General features: G+C 36.1%; 1 protein-coding gene across 2 annotated transcripts in view; it reads right to left on the reverse strand.

The window, feature by feature from the left end:
• Positions 1-2,121, reverse strand: part of LOC132098029 (chemokine-like protein TAFA-5) — a 31,228-nt gene extending 29,107 nt beyond the window's left edge. The window contains exon 1 of one of the 2 annotated variants that reach the window (XM_059504131.1): positions 1,846-2,121. In XM_059504131.1, the coding sequence (XP_059360114.1) occupies positions 1,846-1,903 (58 nt within the window). In that variant the 5' untranslated portion in view covers positions 1,904-2,121. The remainder of the gene's footprint in view (positions 1-1,845) is intronic. The other variant, XM_059504130.1, reaches the window with a different exon arrangement.
• Between the last annotated feature and the right edge of the window lie 18,873 nt (positions 2,122-20,994).

Genomic DNA, 20,994 nt, shown 5'->3' on the forward strand with positions numbered 1-20,994 from the left:
GTGAAATACAACTTCAATTTTGACTGTGCATTACACAAAGCTGTAATATATCAGAAGCCCACATTTGGACAACTTTTATAGTGCTTTTTGGTCCTTTTTGAAGTTTGAAAGCCCCAGTCATCATTCATTGTAATTGCACGGAAAAGAACAACCTGTACAATCAGGTTGAGTTAGAAAGTCATATGGATTGGGAACAACATTTTCATTTTTGGGTTCTTTTAAAGTAGATATTTAGTCCAGCAGCTCTGCATCCTAGCATAAAATCACATTTTCTCCATGTTGATACTATGAAAATAGTTTAACTTGTGTACTGGATCTTTCCAAACATATCCAGACATCTGAAATTAACTAAAATAGGCAAGCTAGCATCGAGCATCATGGAGAGTTCCAACTAATTTGTCTTTAGAAGAAGACAGATACCTGAGATAATTTAAGGCGTCACTTAAATGGAAGCTTTTTGCTTCTCTAAAGGTGTTCATTGATGTTCAAGCCTTTTACAAAGCAAAATCTCTTTCTTTTACGTCCTTCGAGACCACTTCCCCTCAATGCTTTCTCTGACAGGTATAAATGCCTGGCTGAGAATTTTTGACACTTTTAGTTTGCAGGCAAAGCTCACAACTTTTATTCAAGTGACCACAATGACCAACAAGCTTCGTATAAAAAGAACGAAAAGTGCAAAAAGTCTGGCTAGACATTAGCTGACTCATACATAACCATAATCATAATTCATGTCAGTGAAAAAAGTCTTCCTTGTTTTTTCACTTCCTGTCTTCGCTCTTTCTTTGTGTTTGATCAAAAAAGAAAAGGGGTCGGGTACAACTCTATGAATCCGCCTGCTTAAAATGGCAATAAAAGCAGATTTACAATATTAATTAATCTTGTGTGATACCGTTGAAGGGCCAACAGAGATGTAATGAAAGGGGATTTTTATATGTGTAATAGAACTCAGGAACAGTGATGAATCACCGCCGACTCGTGCTTTAAGATTCCCTTTCACAGGAAGCTCATCTCAAGGGCGCAATAATTCACTCTGATCAGCCTGAACGGAGAGCCAATCAGATCACACCCTCCAAAAAATACCCTAAAAAAGCAAAAAGCCTAACTATTGTCTCCAAAATGCAGCAACACTGCAACTTTAATCATTGCTTGATGGAAGACAGTCCAAAAAGAGTCTATTCAAGCACCATATTCTCAGTTTGTCAGCCTTGATTCCAGCTTTAAGCTGCTGCTGATTGCAAGGCTGAACGGCTTATTGCTATTCATCATATTTTACACTTGCAAAAAACAGCACATCCACTCTCCCATTGCATTAGCACTGGACCCATTGAAATGCAAAGACAGCAGTGTGGAGCTGATGACCGCTACTGCTTGGTCAACAGTCAGCACAGGCTGAGCTGATTAAGACGGACGTGTCGAACGCAAAGCTCGGACTCCCAACAGGACGACCAAAGGCTTTCACAGTCCACCGGCCTGGACAATTACTATTTCAAAACAACAGGTTAAAGTCAGTGAACCCAAGGAGACACATGCCTTTCAGGAAGAAACCAGAGGAATTGAATACGATGTGCAGAGGACAGACAGTCAGCCCAGTTCCAACAGTTAATAAAGCTTGATTTAAAAAAAACAACAACTGGCAAATATATCTATAATTGTAGAATTCCTAATTAGTGTCTGCATTAATGAACTAACGTTCAACCCATTCTCACTTCAAAATCTCATTTGGCACATACAGCTAAGTTTCCTCTTGCAACAACACAATACGAAAAATTACGAACCAAGAGCAAAACTTACACGCAATTTCAGGCCGCACGTGTCAGATGCAAAGTCTACTGAAATTGTTTTAACCTTGACGGCGATGGGGGCATCTTGTTGAGTGAAGATGTGGAATCCCAGCAGACATCATTATTGTAAAGACTATGGAGAACGCTGAAGGTCACCTCTCTCTGTCTCGCTCCCTCTCTCGCTCTGATCAACCCCCTCCAAAATAGAGCCACAACCTCTTTCCATAACGGCCCACATTAATCCTCCACAGCTCAGAATTTAGATAAGAGAATTAACCCCTCCTTCATTCCTCTGATGCTTCTCTTTTATTGTTTCATTTCATTCCAAGATGTTTCTTCAACTACCGCACCTCTGTTTCTGTTAAAAAATACATTTACACTTTATACACTTGCATGAGTTAATTTGATTTTGTATGCTAACAGCACACTGAACATTTTGTTGCATGACTTGACAAAATTAGAGCTTAACTGGTAATTAAGTGTTAGTAAAGCATATATATATATATACACATACTGTATATACACACATACATACACATACATATACACACACACACACACAAACATATACATACACACACACACACACACACACACACATATATATATATATATATATATATATATATATATATATATATATATATATATATATATATATATATATATATATATATATATATATATACATATACATCGTATTTCCTTTCAATCATGCTCATCACTGATTCTATTGTTGCATTGGTAACCAAGTACATTGACTTAAAATGAAGGGTTGCGATGGATGTCAGTCATAATTTGTCACAAAATGGAAGTCCAAGGGAAGTAATGAGAAATTAGTACAAAATATGTTCACTTATAATGTCATAACGCAGAAAAAAAAAAAATACAGTTAATTACTTGACTCTTTGTTTAGATTACATAAATGTAAAATTGTACTTTTTATTTATTTTTATATTCTTTAAGATTAAGATTGAAAATTTTGGTTAGGGACAAATGTTTAAATATATATATATATCTGTCAAAAAAAAAAATTACACAAAAACCTTTTAAGAAATGAATGAATGAATGATTGAAAATGGCAAAGGGATGTTATACACTTTCCAAGAGAGTATGAACAAATATGAAAATACAAAATACAAATAAATTAAAACTGTGTTTAGTGTGTACATATTTTGATTATTTGACTCTTAAGCTTTTGTATTAGGTTTAGATTATCATCATTTTAAAAAGGTAATCATTTATATGTATGTTTATGTTTTAAGATTGAAAGTCTTGGTCTGATACAAACGTTAAACAGTTATACAAAAATAAAATAGTGAAGGCATATTGAAAACTTTCCAAAAGTGTGCCACCTTCATATAACAAAGAGGAAAAAACTGAATTTAATATATTTTAATTTGTTTTAATAAAAAATCAACCCCTGGGACATAAGAGTTCCCATAATTAAAGAAGCAGCCGCAAATGGTGCACGCACACACACACACACACACACACACACACACACACACACACACACACACACACACACACACACACACACACACAGAGAGAGAGAGAGAGAGAGAGAGAGAGAAACAGCTGTGTGCTGCTGGCCAGGCACATCAATGGCAAGAAATACCAGCATTCTGTCCATGTTTAACAGCCAGAGGATGAATGGGGACGGATGGAGATAAGCCTTTGAGAACAGGATGGAAAGAGAGAGAGAGAGAGAGAGAGAAAGAGATAGAGTCAGAGGGTTTGATGTGCCAAAAGCTTGACAGCCATTCCATCACCGGTTGTTAAGTTAATTGATATGACAGGAGGTTTTTCTGCCTGTTTAGTCCAGACACGACAGACCGAATCAAATGATAAGGATCTACATGCACCTGGACACAGAGCAGCACATAGACACCCTGCTGGAGCAGAGACCGGGTCACCAAACTCAGCTCTGCTCTTCTGCAGACTCTACTTCCTCTCTCACAGGAACTAGATTCAGGTCTGCAGTGTCATTTTTAGTTGAAAGATGTAGGTACAACTGCAAGGGAACATGAGGTTTAAAGCTAGTGCAGTTCAAAACACCACTTTCTCTCCAAACACAGCACCACAGGACAGCTGAAAGGAAGATGACACCGGTTTCTTTCTGGAGTTTGCAACAACAGATAAGGGTTAGACAAAACACATTTCACTCTCACTGGGTTTCAATCACTTGAACCAGCGGGAGTGCTAGAAGTTTAAAACTGATGGGAGTGAATGGATGAATCGAATTGAAACCAGTTAAAAACATGTCCAAACATGTCAACAATATGTCTAAATTCAAAAGAAAAAAAGAAGTATAAAGAAATTTGTATTAAGATAACATTTAATACGATTTTTAAGACTAAAGAAATTTTTAGCATCGCAAATTTTTTATAATTAAGCACATTTTATTACTAATTCTCACTACTGTAATGCTAAACATCAACAATAATAAATTCAGATTTTTTGTATTTTGTAATTTTTTCATGTTGTCACTGTTACAGTAAAAAAAAATACTGTAATACAATATTGTATATTAAAACCAGTAGAGAGTGTAAGGATGAAAGAACCTGAGATACTTTGATCTCCTGACAAACAGACAATACAAACATACACTGGCATCTTCGACACACCCCACAGAGTGGAGGAGCAGGAGACCTCCTCCCCTTCTGGCCATTTGTTTCATTATAAATCCCTTCACCCATTCTTCCTTCTACTCAATCAGCTCAAAATTATTACATGAAAATGTCAATGCAAGTGAGCTAACAGTCATGTCTGGTATCATTTGAAATGTCTCAGTGCAACTGGTACAATGGTCTCAATCTTACAAAAGTAGATTAAAAGATAATACAGATCCTAAGAGTTAAGAGATATTTTGCCTACTGTAATAGGAGTGCAAAATTACCCCCTGTTCCCATTGAGTTGTAAAATCACCCAGGCTTGGGACCTGAGTTAATGCAAATCCCAAATGTTAGTTCCTGTCTCCATCTCGGGGGATGTTTGTCTTGGTCTGATGTATTTAAAGGACTGCAGCAAGAGGATCAGGGCCTTCTGTAGCTGGAATAAGCCCATAGCATGAAGTGTGTCCACACACTTCATACTATGTATTTTTCTAAAAGTCAGGTATGCATCTTTTACTATTAGATTCATCTTTGAGAATTTGATGTCTTGTATTGATTTGATATCTATGAATTGGCTATGTAATTGGCATAATCCTTACCTGACTAATAATAAATTGTTACATTTGATTTACTCTGAAATTATTTTCTCAAGTAGATTAAGTGAAGGCTATGTTTCCGCAAATCTGCGTCCAGGGTTAAGTGCATACTAAAACTCAGACTAGATGGAGCATATAAGGCACATCAGGTGAGGTTTTAGATTTCTGGCTAAACCGCTTGACTTTAGTTAAGTTGTACTCAGTTGCATTAACTATGGGGGGCTAGTAAAAGTACTGGTCATAAGCGCTGGTTATTGTCTGAGCTTTAATTAAGTTGTACGTAGTTATATAACTGTCGGGGGCTAGACAGGTAGTGTTAGAATAACCGCTGATTATTGTTTTGAGCTTTAACTAAGTTGTACATGGGTAGCTGAGGGGGACTAAACGGAAATACTATTTAAAATATGGTAAATATGGGTAACCTATTAAATAGTATTAGTCATAACCTCTGACGACTGTTGAGACTGGCGAGTTTGTGATCGAGGGGCACACGTAAAAGAACGGCCGTCGTGGGGCACCCTGAGCGACATAGATTCCTAATGAACGAGTAAAATAAAGTAAAGAGTTAAATTAGAATAATCAAATGTCAGAAGAATAACAATAATAATTAGAGACCAACAAACAACCAATTTGCCTTTCAACCTAAATTTGAGGTCATACTAAAATGGAGTCAGATTAGATAAGAAAATGGAGTCAGATTTGAGTTTAACCTAAATTGAATAACTCCCAAAACACGCTGAAAGACCGAACACGCAGGAAACCTTCATCCAGCACTGGATACCTTCCTTGGGCCGTGTGCCTGGACCTTACAAGAGGCAGTACAACAAATACTACAATAAAGTATAAAACCATTGCCATTTAAATAATACCTATTTTAATTTTACTATTTTATTTTATTTTCTGATTTTATTTCACTGTTACAGTAATGTGACTACATTTATGAGTAATAGGAAGTAAAAAGAAGCAATGAGAATTTAGGGCAAAATCTGTTCCATTAATAAAATAAAAAAATAAAAATGTGTTATATTATAACAAGATTAAAATAATACAAAATACAATAAAATAAAAAATACAATAAAACAATATTTTTTTTAAAACAAATTAAAGATTAAAGATTAAAACAATAAAAAATATAATAAAACGATAAATTAAACTGTGTTCTATTATCATTAGACTAAAATAAATAAAATCAAATACATGTATTAAGCTATTGTACTTAACAGTACATTATTAGAAGACACACAATTTAGTGCATAAGTCACCTGGAATACTTTCATGATGTTTTATGGTTCTTTTCCCCATCCTATTTAGACACTGATCCCAGTCCACTTTTATTACAAGGAAGACAGTGGTTCACACAGTGTTAAACATCTCCTTTGATGCTCCATACATGACATAAAAGAGAGTAAATGTGAGAATTTTCACAATTTCTTTGTGGTGGAAAACGGCATACTTGACAGGTATCGTGAGATTTACTCAAATACATCTCTTCAGTCCACAGAGTCAAGCTAATCCTTTGTTACTGTACGAGTGGAAAGAGGTGCAGCTTGAGCCGCAGATGAAAAACTGCCCCTCTTTAGAGTTCGTCTTTGCTGTTAACAGTTATGTTCAGCAATAGAAGTGGCCATAACCTCTGCATTGTGTTCTGAAGAGCTAATTAACCCACCCTAACCCTCTAAGAACCTGTTTAAACATCTTTGTCATTTAGTATCATTCTCAAGTGGAATGAGGACGACTATAATAAAACATTTACACAAGTTAGCAAAAAGCCAGGGAACAAAGGTCGCACACTTCATACAACATCCGACAACAGTAAAGTCAGACAGAAATTCTCAAGAGAGAAAGAGAGAGAAAGCAGTGAAGCTAAAATACTGCAGAACATCATATCATTCATCTTCAAATATTAGACACTCAAGAATTCAGCTGAGAGAGAGAGAGAGAGAGAGAGAGAGAGAGGAACAGGGACACAACTAGATATGTGTGGCATTTGACATGAATTAAATTTATAATCACCCAGCAGCAAAAAATGTTTAAAAGAAATGACTGGCACAATGCAGTACAATTGATTTTGTCTTAAAAAGCTTTTGAGGTTTGCATAAACATCCGTTCACTTCCACAGATTTATTACCTACAGAGGCACAAGTGGTTTCTCTGCACTACATTTATGACACGGGCCATCATTAACATCTGGCATACTGGGAACTAGTGGCCTTTGTTGAGGAAGAAATTGCATTTTGCAAATTGTGCTTCTGGAAATGACATATCTGTCATGCCCACCTACACAATATTATGACAATGGCATTTAGGGAGAGTGCAAAAATAACCAGCGATTCATACACTGTGGTTCATCCAAGTAATCCCAGAGGACAAATTTATTGCTCAGAGGTTGATCGCTCACAGTTCCAGAGAACTAATGGAGTTCTCCGTTATCTATTATCGGGTATCAAGCATCAACTTGGTATCAGATGTTTCTTCTAAAGGGTTGTGCACCTTTCAGATATGACAATGAGAATGTCTGTTCAATTCTAACTGAGTCCCTTGAATTAAAGAAGCAAACAGGAGGACTGCAATTTAAACTTGAATATAAGGAAGTAGAATTAAAGTGAATTGAAGTTGAAAGAATATAATATCACTGCAATTGTGAAATAAAAATTAAAGATAAATTTGAAAACACAGACATACAGACAGACCGACAGACCGACAGACCGACAGACAGACAGAGAGACAGAGAGACGGACAGACGGATAGACGGATAGACGGATAGATGGATAGATGGATGGATACAATTACAGACCGACAGACAGACAGATGAATGGATGTATGAATGAATGTATGGATACAATTACAGACAGACAGACAGATGGACTGAGCAATCCGGACGGACGGACGGACAGACAGACAGACAGAGATAGATAGATAGTTCTGCAGCACTGTTGAGATCTTTGTTGAAACACAAAAACAAGACTATTGTAGTCTTTCTTTCCTACAGGAAGTGCTGAGAACTTCAGCTGCATTATAATTAGAATCATCTCTTCCCACCCACTGATACCTGAGCTCAACGGTGGAAGCTGAAAGGTGTCTGCGGTGGCAGGGCGAAAAGTCCACAGAGGGAACTCTGACATTTCCAAATGTATTGTTAAATAAACTGGCAGCGCTGATGTTGGTGACAGCTCATCCATCTGTCTGTTCTGTGGCCCAGAGTGCACACCCACAGCCAAGCGCACTTTGATTTCCTGTCTGTGCCATGACAAATGGCGGCGCTTTGTGGGGGGAGCTGTCAGGGCAGGATTCACAGCCACTCGGAGCGAACCAGACATTTCTCTGTTACCGAACCCCCCAAAAGGGCCTGACAGACCAAAGAACGTGTTGCAGGTAATGGGCCTCTCTTAAAAAGCACACAGAAGCCCTTTTATTTCATCACTCTCCCGCATTGTAAATCCATTTCTGAAGCCAAACACACTCCATCTGTCTCTCAGCCGTAGACGTGTTCACTAATATGAATTATTCTCGTCTGTAGTGGGGTTTTTAGATACCAGTCAGAGAACAACATCTACTACAAATCATGCCATCTTAAATCACAGCTGGTGGTTGTCAAAGGTGGTCAGAAATGTTCCCGCCAAGAATCAACAGACAAATTACCTTTCCTTGAGAGCACATGAATTAAGCACATGTTCTCATTTTATTTTAGTTCAACTTAATAACTGTTATTAAATAAAAAATAACTAAATACACATTTACATTTTTTTTTACTAAATTTAAAATGAAAACAGAAAATATAAAAATCTAAATTCAAACTTTAACAAAAGCTATAATAGTATATCAGTGATACTAAAAATAAGTTAACAAAGGTTGTGGATGACTCATCAAGACTTTTGACATGTTTTCGTGGAAGAGAAAGACTGTAAAGTTTAAATGTACACATCTGCAATGTAATGTTATATTATTTATTTAAAAAAATTAATATGTAAAATGAATAAATTACAAAATAAATCTTCAATGTCATACATATCAAATACACAAATGTTAAATGTAACACGAAATCACCTATACAGTAAAAAAAAAAATGCTTTACAATTATTATTATTATTTTTTTTTTAATACTAGTTAGTGAATACTACTTAGTGTCACCAGTGACCTATTTTTCCTCACAGGCCTCTCAACAGCATGAAACAGACTTATGTTCTCCTTGTCTGTCTAATAAGCAATGATCAGAGGCATTTACGGCTCAGGTGATTGGCTCAGAAAATCTTTCTGGAACTCAAGCAAAGGCAGCAGCATTCAGGCCTCATGCACGAGCCGAAAAACTGCCATTAAGATGGATGAGACTTCTGGATAGCTCTCCAGGTTTATTAGAACTCCTTGAAAATCAACCAATGAGCGGCTTACAGTTAGTTGTCTCTGCATATTATGCCAGACACAAGAAAGTGCTTAAACATCAGAAAAATGTCACACATCACCTTTAACCAGCGCGAGCAGTATCTCTGATGTGCGGTGCAGCATTTGGAGTGCTTGACGGATAAAGAGAGAGACGTCGGTCAGTGACATGAGCTTGTGTCCTAACATCCTGCAGATTTGCACATGCAGAGAAGCTTGTTTGCATCTCACAACACCAAGCAGCTGAATCAAATTTGCACAGGCATTAGTTTGAATGCGCGCAGTGGTGTGGGAGGTGCTCAATGAAACTAAAATCTCTTTATGATATTTAACAAATGACTAATCTTCTGCACCGAGATTTCTGGGGAATTCCACTGCGGAAGAAGAGAGAATTTTTAATTGGACTCCTGACAATTGATTTTAATCTTGTAAATCTCTCATGTCGTCACTGTCCCTCTCGTTACTCCGAGCATCAGTGATGAAAACGCTCTGTGCATTATCGTGATGTCATCACAGCAGCTCTGTTGTGATCCTGGATGACAGCCCTGGCCTGAGAGGACAGCAAAATTAAATCACGACTATAACACTGGCGCACAAAGACGCACACACATCTCTATATCGCTTGCATCTAACCACAATTAAAGCGGTATCATAATATGCATGTGCATGCTGGATCTTTTAAAAAGGCTGTTAAAAGGACAAGAGCAATGAGGGTTTTTCCTCACACGCCAAAGGTGCTTGAAGGGTCAAGGCTTCATCAAAACCACATGTTTTCATCTGTAAATGACTCGGAGCCAAACAGCAGCAAAGGCCGATGGTGACCCACACTGATCAATCAATATCTCACCCACAACTTCAGTAGGGTCACGGATATCGTTATTGAAATGAAAGGCCACCACTCTGTAGCATCACAGCAATCATAAGTCGCTGCTTCATCCAGCTATAGACCGAAATCATGTTCCTTTAATGGATTTTTTTTTCACCCAGAACTGAATATTCAGTCATTATTTACTCATTTCAAACTTGTATTTCTTTCTCCAGTGGAAAAATGTATATATAAGCAATAAAAAAATACAATAGAAAATATGAACTGATTTTAAAAAGTCTGCAATGCAATGGAAGTGAAAAATATAAATAAATGAATAAATTCAAATTACATATATAAAGTGATAAAATAATTCAATGCAAGTCCCTTTGGATAAAAGCATGTCAAATGCATTACTGTAAATAAACTAATTGAAACATGAAAATGGCACTGGAGAGCAACACTGTGCTTAAAAACAAACAAACAAATAAATAAAATAGCAATATTTGTTTTCTTAAACTTTGGCAGAACACAGAAGAATATAGTCTATAAAAATGGTTCAACTGTTTTTGTCTACAATAAAACGTAATAGGGCCCAAAACAGCATATTTTTTATTTTTGTTTTTTTTCATCGATAAATAAACAATTTTTTTTCCCAAAAGAAAATATAAAGTCATTTACGCTTACAATGACATAAGGGTAAAATGTTTTATTAAACAAAAACAAAGAGCAAATTTTATCTTATCTATCTATAAAAAAATTGCCTGTTTGTGAGGTTGATGCTGTATAAATTGTCCTGTGAAGGGACAAATAAAGATATTACTACCTATCTATCTGTCTGTCTGTCTATCTATCTATCTATTGTTCAATCATGCTGTTGGCCTATCATTTTAGCATTCTATACATCCATCTATAGATACATGAACAACATGACTTCATGGCAGAAATATGCCCTCACCTTCCCTGTAAAATACAACACATTCAGTGACATTCGATTAGTGATTTATCAGCTTCTGCAGCTGGACAGGTTGAAAACATTTCAGGCCCTAAGGAGGAGTTTCCCTCCTTAGTTTGAGCTGGAGGCCATGAAACCCAAATAAAACTAAACCATTAACTAAGAGGATCTAGAAGGAATGTTTGATCCCTCAAAAACAAGACACCAGTTCACGCCTACTAACATTCAGTGCGCTTAACGTCTCTGTTAAACATGAGGATTTGTGCAGCAGGGAGCCCATAAATCTGCAGTATTACCGCGCTAAGACGCCAACGTGAGATAAAGTGTTAATGTCTGTAATATCTCTTATTATATCCCATCTTAACTCAAAACCCCATCGCACCCCCCACTGACAGCCATCTGCAAAACTTCCACATCAGCACACAAATGCTGTGCCACGTATGACATGCCTCCCAGTGCCTTTTTAGGGCACTTAGCTTATCAAATGTGAGTCATATTCTTACCCCTGACTCAAATCATGACTATCCTCTTCATTACCTCTAGAACACACACAGAAATGCTGGACAGACTCACACACAGATGCAACAACACACTGTGTAATGCATGTTCAGTAGGCATTGATGCAAATGCATGCATACAAAAGTACTGGTCCCTGAACACATCATTCACAGCATTAGAAGAAGCAAAAGAACTTTAGAGACCCATGAGCTTCACACTACAACTAGTCCGACACTCACAATGTGCCTTTAAAAGCCATTCAAACAGAAAAGATAACCACAAATTAGATCTCAGCTGAGAGAAACATCAACAATGACACAAATTGTGATCAGATTTCTGCAGTCCGTAATCAGAGGTTCTTCTCATTTGCGTTCCACATCTCAAATTCATATTTTTTCTCCAAAGACATTTCAGGAGACAAAGTTACATTTCCAATAAATCTCCTGAGCTGTGAAAGAGCAACCCCTGAGCAATACAATTTTCCTCTGGGTTGTGAAGCATGCCCTTCATATTATGCTATAGATTTCCATAATAATATCACAAGCTCTCCAGGGTCTCTCAGAGGAGTTGTTTTCAGAGGAGTCATACACTGTATGGTTTCTCTCCTGGGTGTTAAGGCGCAGAAGCTCGACTCAGAGAAATCTGACAGCTGCATTTTAAACAACTTTAAAATAGGGACAAAATCAGGTGAGTCCATGCATAGAGATATGAGGTTATTTAGACCTCGTTACCATAGTGAAAGTCATGTATTCTGATGCTCAACACTTGCCTTCTTTCAGAATGTGGGTGTAGATCATCCACAGCATGAGCAGGCAGCAGAGAGACGCGCCTCCGCCGGCACAGAGCGCCCGCATCCCCGACTGCATCCTCACTACGTCCCGCAGAAAACACTCGCGGCACCCAGCCTAGAGCACGTTCAAAGCAAACTCGGCTACTTCCATAGATTTACACGGGAATGCGGGCGGGATGCGAAGAGGGAGTTAATCCGACGTGAATTTACGCGCAGTCTTTTCCATTTTACGCATCTCATAAAACGCATTCAAATATTTAATTTGCAATGAGGGGCATTAAAAAGTCATTATTGAACGGGTGCTTGTCAAATTTAATATTTAACTATACAGCTAGTATGTGTTTGAATTTAAAAAGCAAAGCAACGCAAATTGATGTAAAACTCATGCAAGCAAAGTAAAATGAGTCATAATTTGGTCCGTTGGAAATTGCGCAAATCCTCTGCGGTCTGGAGAAGTATCCACACAGAGTACCAGTCCAGTGGTAACAGGTCCAGAATGTACGGATGCTGACTGTAGATGAGCTAGAGACGGAGGTTCGGTTCTAGGTCTTCAGAAATGCGTCTTCTCCAATGTCACTCCGACGTTCCCAAACCAGTTCGTGTCAAATCACACGGAACCTGCCCTGTGGAGTTACAGAGAACAGCAGTGAAGCGTTTCGCGCATATTCTGTGTGATTCGTGGCTGGATTCAGAGCCGAGTTCTCCCTCCTCTGGCACGCGCGCACACACGCAAACTCACGCACACACTCAACGTGTGGGGAGAAGAGATGCAGATAAGGAATTGACCTATTCCGTCTCTTAAGGATTCTTTTAGTAAAGAAAAAAAATAAATAAATAAAAAGGTTTTGACAGTGCAATAGACCTGTCCATTTTGTGGTCCTAAATCTTAAAAAAAAAAAAAAGAAGCTTTTTCAAACTTGGTTTCCTTCTGGGAATTTCGTATGGGCTTTTACATGTTCCGAATTATGATTAGCCTACATTAAGTTTTGCGGTTAATATGAATTAGGGGAAAAGAAAAAGAAAACCGTAAGTTTTGTTCTACTTCAGTTAGCCTACGTGAACTGATAATAACTTTCTAAGTCGAAGATCTGCTCATGTAAGTTGCTCATATAAGTCATATAAGGCTATTCGTTCGAGAACACGTCGCGCTGTATGTGTTTGATTCAGTGAAAAAGAATTGACTCTGAATCAATCCTGCGGGAATCGAATAGCCCGCTGGTCGCGTTTGATACAACAAAAATAACCTGTTTATCAGATTCATTCCCTCTGGAATCGAACTGTACTAGTGCCATTATATGGGTTTAATAAAGTAAAAACAACAAGCTTATCGCAGTCATTCCCTCTGGATTCGCACTATATTGGTCGCGATGTATTCGAAGGAGTCAATAATAAGAACCGGCTCTTCGGAGTCATTCCCTCTCAATTCGGAATATAGCCTACTGGTCGCGGTTAAGTTATTTAATATAGCCTATATTGACAGGTTGACAGTTTTACAGTTAAGTCATAATTAGCTGTCCTTAAAGTGACAACATTGCAAGTCGGTTATAGATAATTTTATAGCCTATATTTCTAGCCTACATATCCATTTCTCCATTTAAATATCCAGCTTTCAATATTAGTTGTTTACTGTACAAAACAATGCAAACAGGTTGACTATTTCAGATCATCTCCTACAAAACTACAAAATAAAAAACTGTGATGCAAAAGTAAAGACTGGCTACTAGTGCATCCTTGCAGACGAGACTTCACATGCTGAAATTGAAATAAATTACAGTAGCACATATCAATTTTTTTTCCGTAAAGTCATTGTTTACACTTATATTCTACAGAGAACACCTTTTTGTGAAAAGAGCCAGCAATATTTGCAAATGAGCAAAGTATAGGGCTGTGACTGGAATTGCAACTAAAGAAGAGACTAAATATGAATCTGGATATGAATACAGGATTAGATACACAAATAAATCGAATGCATTCTTTTGTATTAGTGAATATATACATAAAATATCAGCCCATAAAAAGCCTCTTCTTATGCAATATGCATTGAGCAGTGTGCATTATCCCAACAGGATGATTTAAACAACAGCATTTCCATGAGCTTTACATGAAGTATTAAACATGGTCACAATGTAATACATACGATAATGTAATACAGGTTAAAAATGTGTTATATACGTCACAAATAAGCATTACAAAGACAAGATTATTGTGATTAGTAGAAATATTCAGCAAGCTGCAGTTACTGACACGAGAATGCTTTCCAAAACACACCATTTAAAAAAAAATGGAAGCTTTTTTTCTTTGCAAATACTACTGTGCTCTTTCAATATGTTGTTTTTTTCTCTTGCTCTCTCACTCTCTCCCAAAAAATCTGCACGTCACCCCCTGGGAGATAAGACCAGGTACAGTGCTTCATCTCCATATTTTTGTATTCTGCACTGCACCGCACTGGTGAACAATCCATTCGCATCTTTCAAGAATCATGGCAAACCACCATTAGACATTCTTTCTCATTTTGCTATTTGGCATTACAAAAACATTCCCTATCCTTAGTCAGCAATGTGAAATGAACATATTGTTCCACATTGATTATTCACTCACTCTCATGTCTTTCCAAACCAGTAAGACTGACCTTCTTTCTTTCACGGATCACAGAAGATAATATTTTGATTTCATGATGTCTTTCTTTTCAAAGAACACATACAATGACCAGGGGCTTTCAGGCTCCGAAAGGACAAAAAGACACAGTAGAAGTATACAATTTGTGTCATATACATGTTCCCTTGGACTTCTTTTATGGTGCTTTTTGAAGCAAGGCACCTGGTACCTGTTAGATTTAATTTGTGTAGAAAAAAGCACTGTGAACATATTTCAAAACTCAATAAAATAAAAATAAATGTAAAAATATTAGGACTGTCAAAAGAAGCAAGTGAAATTCATTTCTTTGCAATTACTGGCTTAACATTCAGGTACATTTTTAGGTGGAAAAGCTAAGTAAAATGTATTTACAATAAATAATATTTATAAAATATTATTAATAATAATAATTTGTTAAAATATTGTACATAATGTGATACAATTACTGATTATGATTAATGATTATTATAAATAATGTGATAAACTTTTTTTATGACAATAATGATAATAATACTACTAATATTTTAAAAGGTTTTCTTTATAAATACACATACAGTCATCTGTGACTTTAAGCTTCAGAAAGCATAAAAAAGACAGCATAAAAGTATTCATATGACTTCTGTCATATGCATTTTCTGGTTGTTTGGACTTCTTTTATGGTGCTTTTGTGTTCTTTTTGGAGCTTGGTTCTTGGTACCTGCTGTCATTTGTGTGGCAGTGTGAACATGCTTCAAAACATCTCCTTTTGCATTCAAAATACAGGTTTATGCAAGCATACGTGAAGACATCATCTATATTCTAGCAAGACTGTCACATATCGCAGCAGACAGCTCAGGGCACACACACCTTTTTCTAGAGACCCTTAAATGTCCATTAATTCTTTTTCAAAAGAATTGACAAACTGACAGATTTTCTACATCGATTTGGCCTCTTCTACAGTCTTCTTTAAAAACAGTAAACAACAGATGACACCCAAGCTATATTTTAGAGAGCATCTAAGCTGAGAAACGTGACCAGCAGCCCTTAAAAAAGCAATAATCTCAGACCAGCACAGCTCGCTTCCTCTCAGCAAAGAAAACCCATAATGTGCTCTTCTGACCGAAAACCTTGAAACAACCTCGCATATAGATCTGAATTCATTATCACACATCAAAGCAAATCCAATATCATATATTGTTTTAAAACCTGATAGTCCAGACCTGTGTGTGTGTGTGTGTGTGTGTGTGTGTGATGCACTGGTGCTCTGAAGTCAGTACACACAGGCCATCTGTGTGGACAATAAAGTCCGTGTTTGTGGAGCACGCTGTCAGATTTAGCGCCCTGCTGATGCCTCTCCATCTTCTAAATGACCGTCGTTAAAAACTCCCCACTCATACAAAACCATATCAATAATTCAGAACCAGACCCTACAACCATCCAGCCTCATTTGCGGTCGAGGGGACACTTTCACGCCAGCAGGGTCTCATGGAAAATTTTCAGCAGTAATTATCTGATGCTGATGACAACTTTCCCAATGATCTGATAAAGGTGGCGCAGGTTATTCTTCAGGACGAGAGAGCGTGACAGCACTGGAAGACCTTTGGCACTAAAGTCTATTAAAAAAGACCCTCGGCCATCACCCTCAGGGCCGTTCATCCTTCATTTTAATGGTCTGAGAGTTGAAGTGCATTCTTTAGCTGTGTCACCGTTCTGTTGCTCGGAGAGAATTGAGCGGCTCTGGTGTCTCTTTGGCAGATGTCTGGAGACCCATCCAAATGGAATCAGCTGCTTTGAATCACAGGATTTCATCCATGCAGAGGCAGCATATGGTTCGTGTTTGTGCTGTTAACTTTGCTTTTGCTTATTAGCATCCTCTACCTTGCACCTTGAGAGAAATATCGCAATTTGGCTCGCCGTGGAACATCATTATTCTTGCAAGAGTGCAATAAGAACAGACCTCACTCTACGGCAATCAATATTTACAACTGTGGCTGTGCCTTTGCATTTATTGTTTGGGTTTTACCACTTTCTGCTGTGCTGGTCCTCAGATTTGCTTCGGCGGAAACTGCGCTGCCACAGCGCACAATCTGTAAGCTGACATTTTCTGCCAATTTGTAAGGAGAGGAAATAAATGCAATCCAATTACAGTATAAAAAACAATTATGTAGAAGCGCATAATGGATGCTATTAGTCTTTTCTGCAATGAATACATGAATATAGTATATGTTGATGTCAGAAGTGATTCTGAACAAGCGGTTTGTGTTCCCTGGGGGCACTTAGAGAGATTTCAGTTTTGCTTTTCCTTTTTAAACATATAAAACGTAAATTATGAGTTTAAAATTAAAATATTAGGGCTGTCAAAAGTAGTAAGCATAATAAATCTCTTTGTAATAACTGACTTAACACATTCAGTTAAATTCAGTTAAACTTAAAAAAAAAAAAAGAAAAAAAAGAAAAAGCAAATAGTAGTAGTGATAAAGAAATTATAATAATAATAAAAAGCTTTATCATTATTATTATTATAAAATAAATAATATACAAAATGCATTATTTATATATTTTTTTGATTAATAGCACATTTTTATTATTAATAAAAATATTATTATTATATATAAAGTATGAAAAAAATAATGTATGCCTGCATTAAATAATCATAAAAGCAATAATAATAATAACCACAACCGATTATTATTATTATTATAAACTAAATTATATTATATTTATTTTTACTCATTTATATATTTTTAAAATCAATAATACATAATGATTATTATTATTACAAAAAGTATGAAACAATACATGAACATTTTTTATTTTTATGTATGCATGCACTTTAAAAAATATGTATAAATAGACCAAATTATCTGTAAGCTATTGTTCATGTCTTAATATCTAATAATAATATACACAGTATAATATATAATAATAAAATGTATATATTAAAAGAAGAAGAAAAGTATAAGTATTATTATATTTAAATATCAGTAATAAGTAATTTTATACTAAATGTAAGTTTGTGTCCAAATTTGTTGACATTATACATATATTTGAAAAATTAATATACTTAAATTCTAACATTTCAATACAGCCAAATATAATAACTGATGGAGCAGCATACATAAAACAAACAAAATTGGGAAACAATAAGCTACAAAATTAAGTCTACACATTGTGTGCTTATGTCGAATGTTTATTCTGTTTAGATTTGAGAAACAAACTAGGGTCAAATCTATGAAACTCATCAACATCACAGCACACAAAGTAGGAAGAGATGCAAATTGGTTTTGATTAACAGGGTTCTGTACTGACCATCTGCGTCGGCAATTATAAGAATGACAATTTAGGATTTATAATGCATTCATATCGCTTTATATGAAAGGCCTGTGACTTACTCAGAATTATTACTTTCATTAAAGGATGATAATATGACAGTAGCATCCCATTTGTAATTAAGATTCTCCTGACTGTCAGCACTGACAAACCACAGAATAAAGCTTCCAAGGTCAAATCAATATTATGAAATAAACTCAAATCATTGGACGTTATTATAAAGTCATCAATAATATTTTTAATAAAAAAAACTTTGACCTATGTGTCCACACATTTCATTGGACAAAATCCCATTTAATGAAAAAACATTTTACCACAGTGACTTCCTCATTTGGTTCAAGCTGTTACTTAGAGCGGAATTACTTTTGTTTCTATTCAACTGGCTTCCTCCTCACTACAAATAATGCTGAAAAAACCAAACAGAAATGTAAGTGCACAATAAATAGAGAAATAAAGTGATGCAAGGTCAGAATAAACAAGCAAGAAAACCAAAAAGATTGCAACCGCCTGTTTTAACACCCAGAGGCCGACATATAACAAATATCAGATGTTAAAAAAACCTTATGCCTTACATTTTTATTATATCATGCAGATGAGATTTTTGTTAATGACAGAGCATTATAACGTGCATTTTGAGGATGGCATTATGGGTAATCACTTGCGTTTCTTATCTCAGGCCTGTTAACGACAGTGTTCGTTAAAACAGCAAAATTGCCTCTGTCAAGTGCTTCTTTCATTGGAAATGAGCTCTTTATCGGAACCTGCAGCCAGAAGAAACATCATACATCAGCCTCTCTGCTTTATCGTATTTTCAATTCTTCCTCCTAATGGAGTTATCTGCAATTTCTCCGCTATCAGCCCGAACACTGGAACCGAGCTGGTTTGAGGAATGTGGTTTGATTTGCATTGTTTAATAGCTTTTTTTTCTCCTTACACTTCTAATGATTAGTGAACGTACTTTGCGGACAATGGCCGTCCAGCCATTAATCTTCTTGAGCTCGTTATTGCGGAAGTATTGGGAGTGAATAATCTGGGAGTGAATAATTACAGCTGCATTAATAGCAGTAAATAGGAAGCTCTTTACAGAAGAAAGAAACACTCGACAGTATACGCTCATCAGAACTGCTCATTAAAGTATAGCGAATCAGTCGTCTGTGATAACCGATACACGAACAAATCTCTCTCTTATTTTCACAAAATCATAGGGGACGAAGGCAAAGCGTGTGGTCGGCTCTCAAGGTCAGATGGTGCTGCTGGAGTTGAGATGAAGTTTGATCTAGTCTGTATATGTGAACACTGAAAAAAAAACTGTTTGTATGTAGGTAATGAAATGATCAGAAGGCTGATTATGGTGATACAGTTCAGTGACCAGGCCTCATATTTACTAAACCTCAACGTCAAGCTCCGGAGAACACTTATTGCTCTCAAACAACAAAAAAATATACCTTTTTTTTTTTTTTTTTTTTTTTACGCCAGTACAACCCTGGAGAGAGCTCAGGGCCATGTGAAGAATACAATTTAGACTGGAAAACAGCCACCGCTGTCCAGGAAAATCTACTGTACATGCACAAAGACACTGAGACTGACTCCAGTACTTTCACTGAAATTAACCTATAACAGAAGGCAATAGAATTAAAATAACTAATTAATGGTTTTAATGATATTGAAAAAAATAGAAAAAAATAATTATAACATAATATAATAATCAATTAAAAATTTTATCGTATAATTAAATAATATATTTGCATATATTATATTTTTTAAACAGGCCAAATAACTTAAATCTACGGAGCCCCACACATGACATGACAATTGACAATTGCTCACAATTTACTAATTTGTTCCCCCAATGTAAAAGTGCACACGATTACTATTGTGTTCCCTCGATTTACTAAATGTATTAGGAATTAGGAAATCGAAATAGGAAATCGTGCGCACAATTTATAAATCGTGTGCACGTTTTAGTACATTGAGGGAACGAATTAGTAAATTGTCCACACGATTTAGCCTAATATTTTTTACCTGCATGTCATGTGTGGGGCTCCGTATAAATATATTTTATATCTTAAAATTAATAATAAAATACATCTAAAAACAAAAACCTAATATAAAATAATACATTACTAAAATAGGTCAAATTAAATCAACTGTTGAGCAAAAAGTTATTCTTTACATTATATTTTATACTGTATTATATTATAAATACAGTACATTCAACATTTTATAAATAATAATAAATAGCATAAAAACTTTGCATTTTAGGTAAACTATTTGTAAAATAATGTGTACGCATAGAAGCAACCAACATTTGAGCAAATCTGTTTTTTTTTGTTTGTTTGTTTGTTTGTTTGACTTGCTTTGCTTTTTCAAACAGGACTCACCTATCTCTGACTCAACATGTTGTAATGTTGAAAACGAATTCAGCAAAATTTCTCGTCTTCAGGATGTAAATGTTCTAAAAAGGATGAAACATGTAGAGATGTGTTATATTTCCACAAACGCTGCTGTAAATAAAGCGTACACTTCTAATACATAAATCTGCTGATTCCACGACCACCTCCAAAACGCAGCACAACAGGTTTCTGTGTCTTTGTTTCAAATTGAATTGGTGTTATCAGCAGGTCTGGTTGTAGG

Source organism: Carassius carassius, chromosome 21 (genome assembly GCF_963082965.1).
Source record: "Carassius carassius chromosome 21, fCarCar2.1, whole genome shotgun sequence".
Classification (NCBI taxonomy): Eukaryota; Metazoa; Chordata; class Actinopteri; order Cypriniformes; family Cyprinidae; genus Carassius; species Carassius carassius.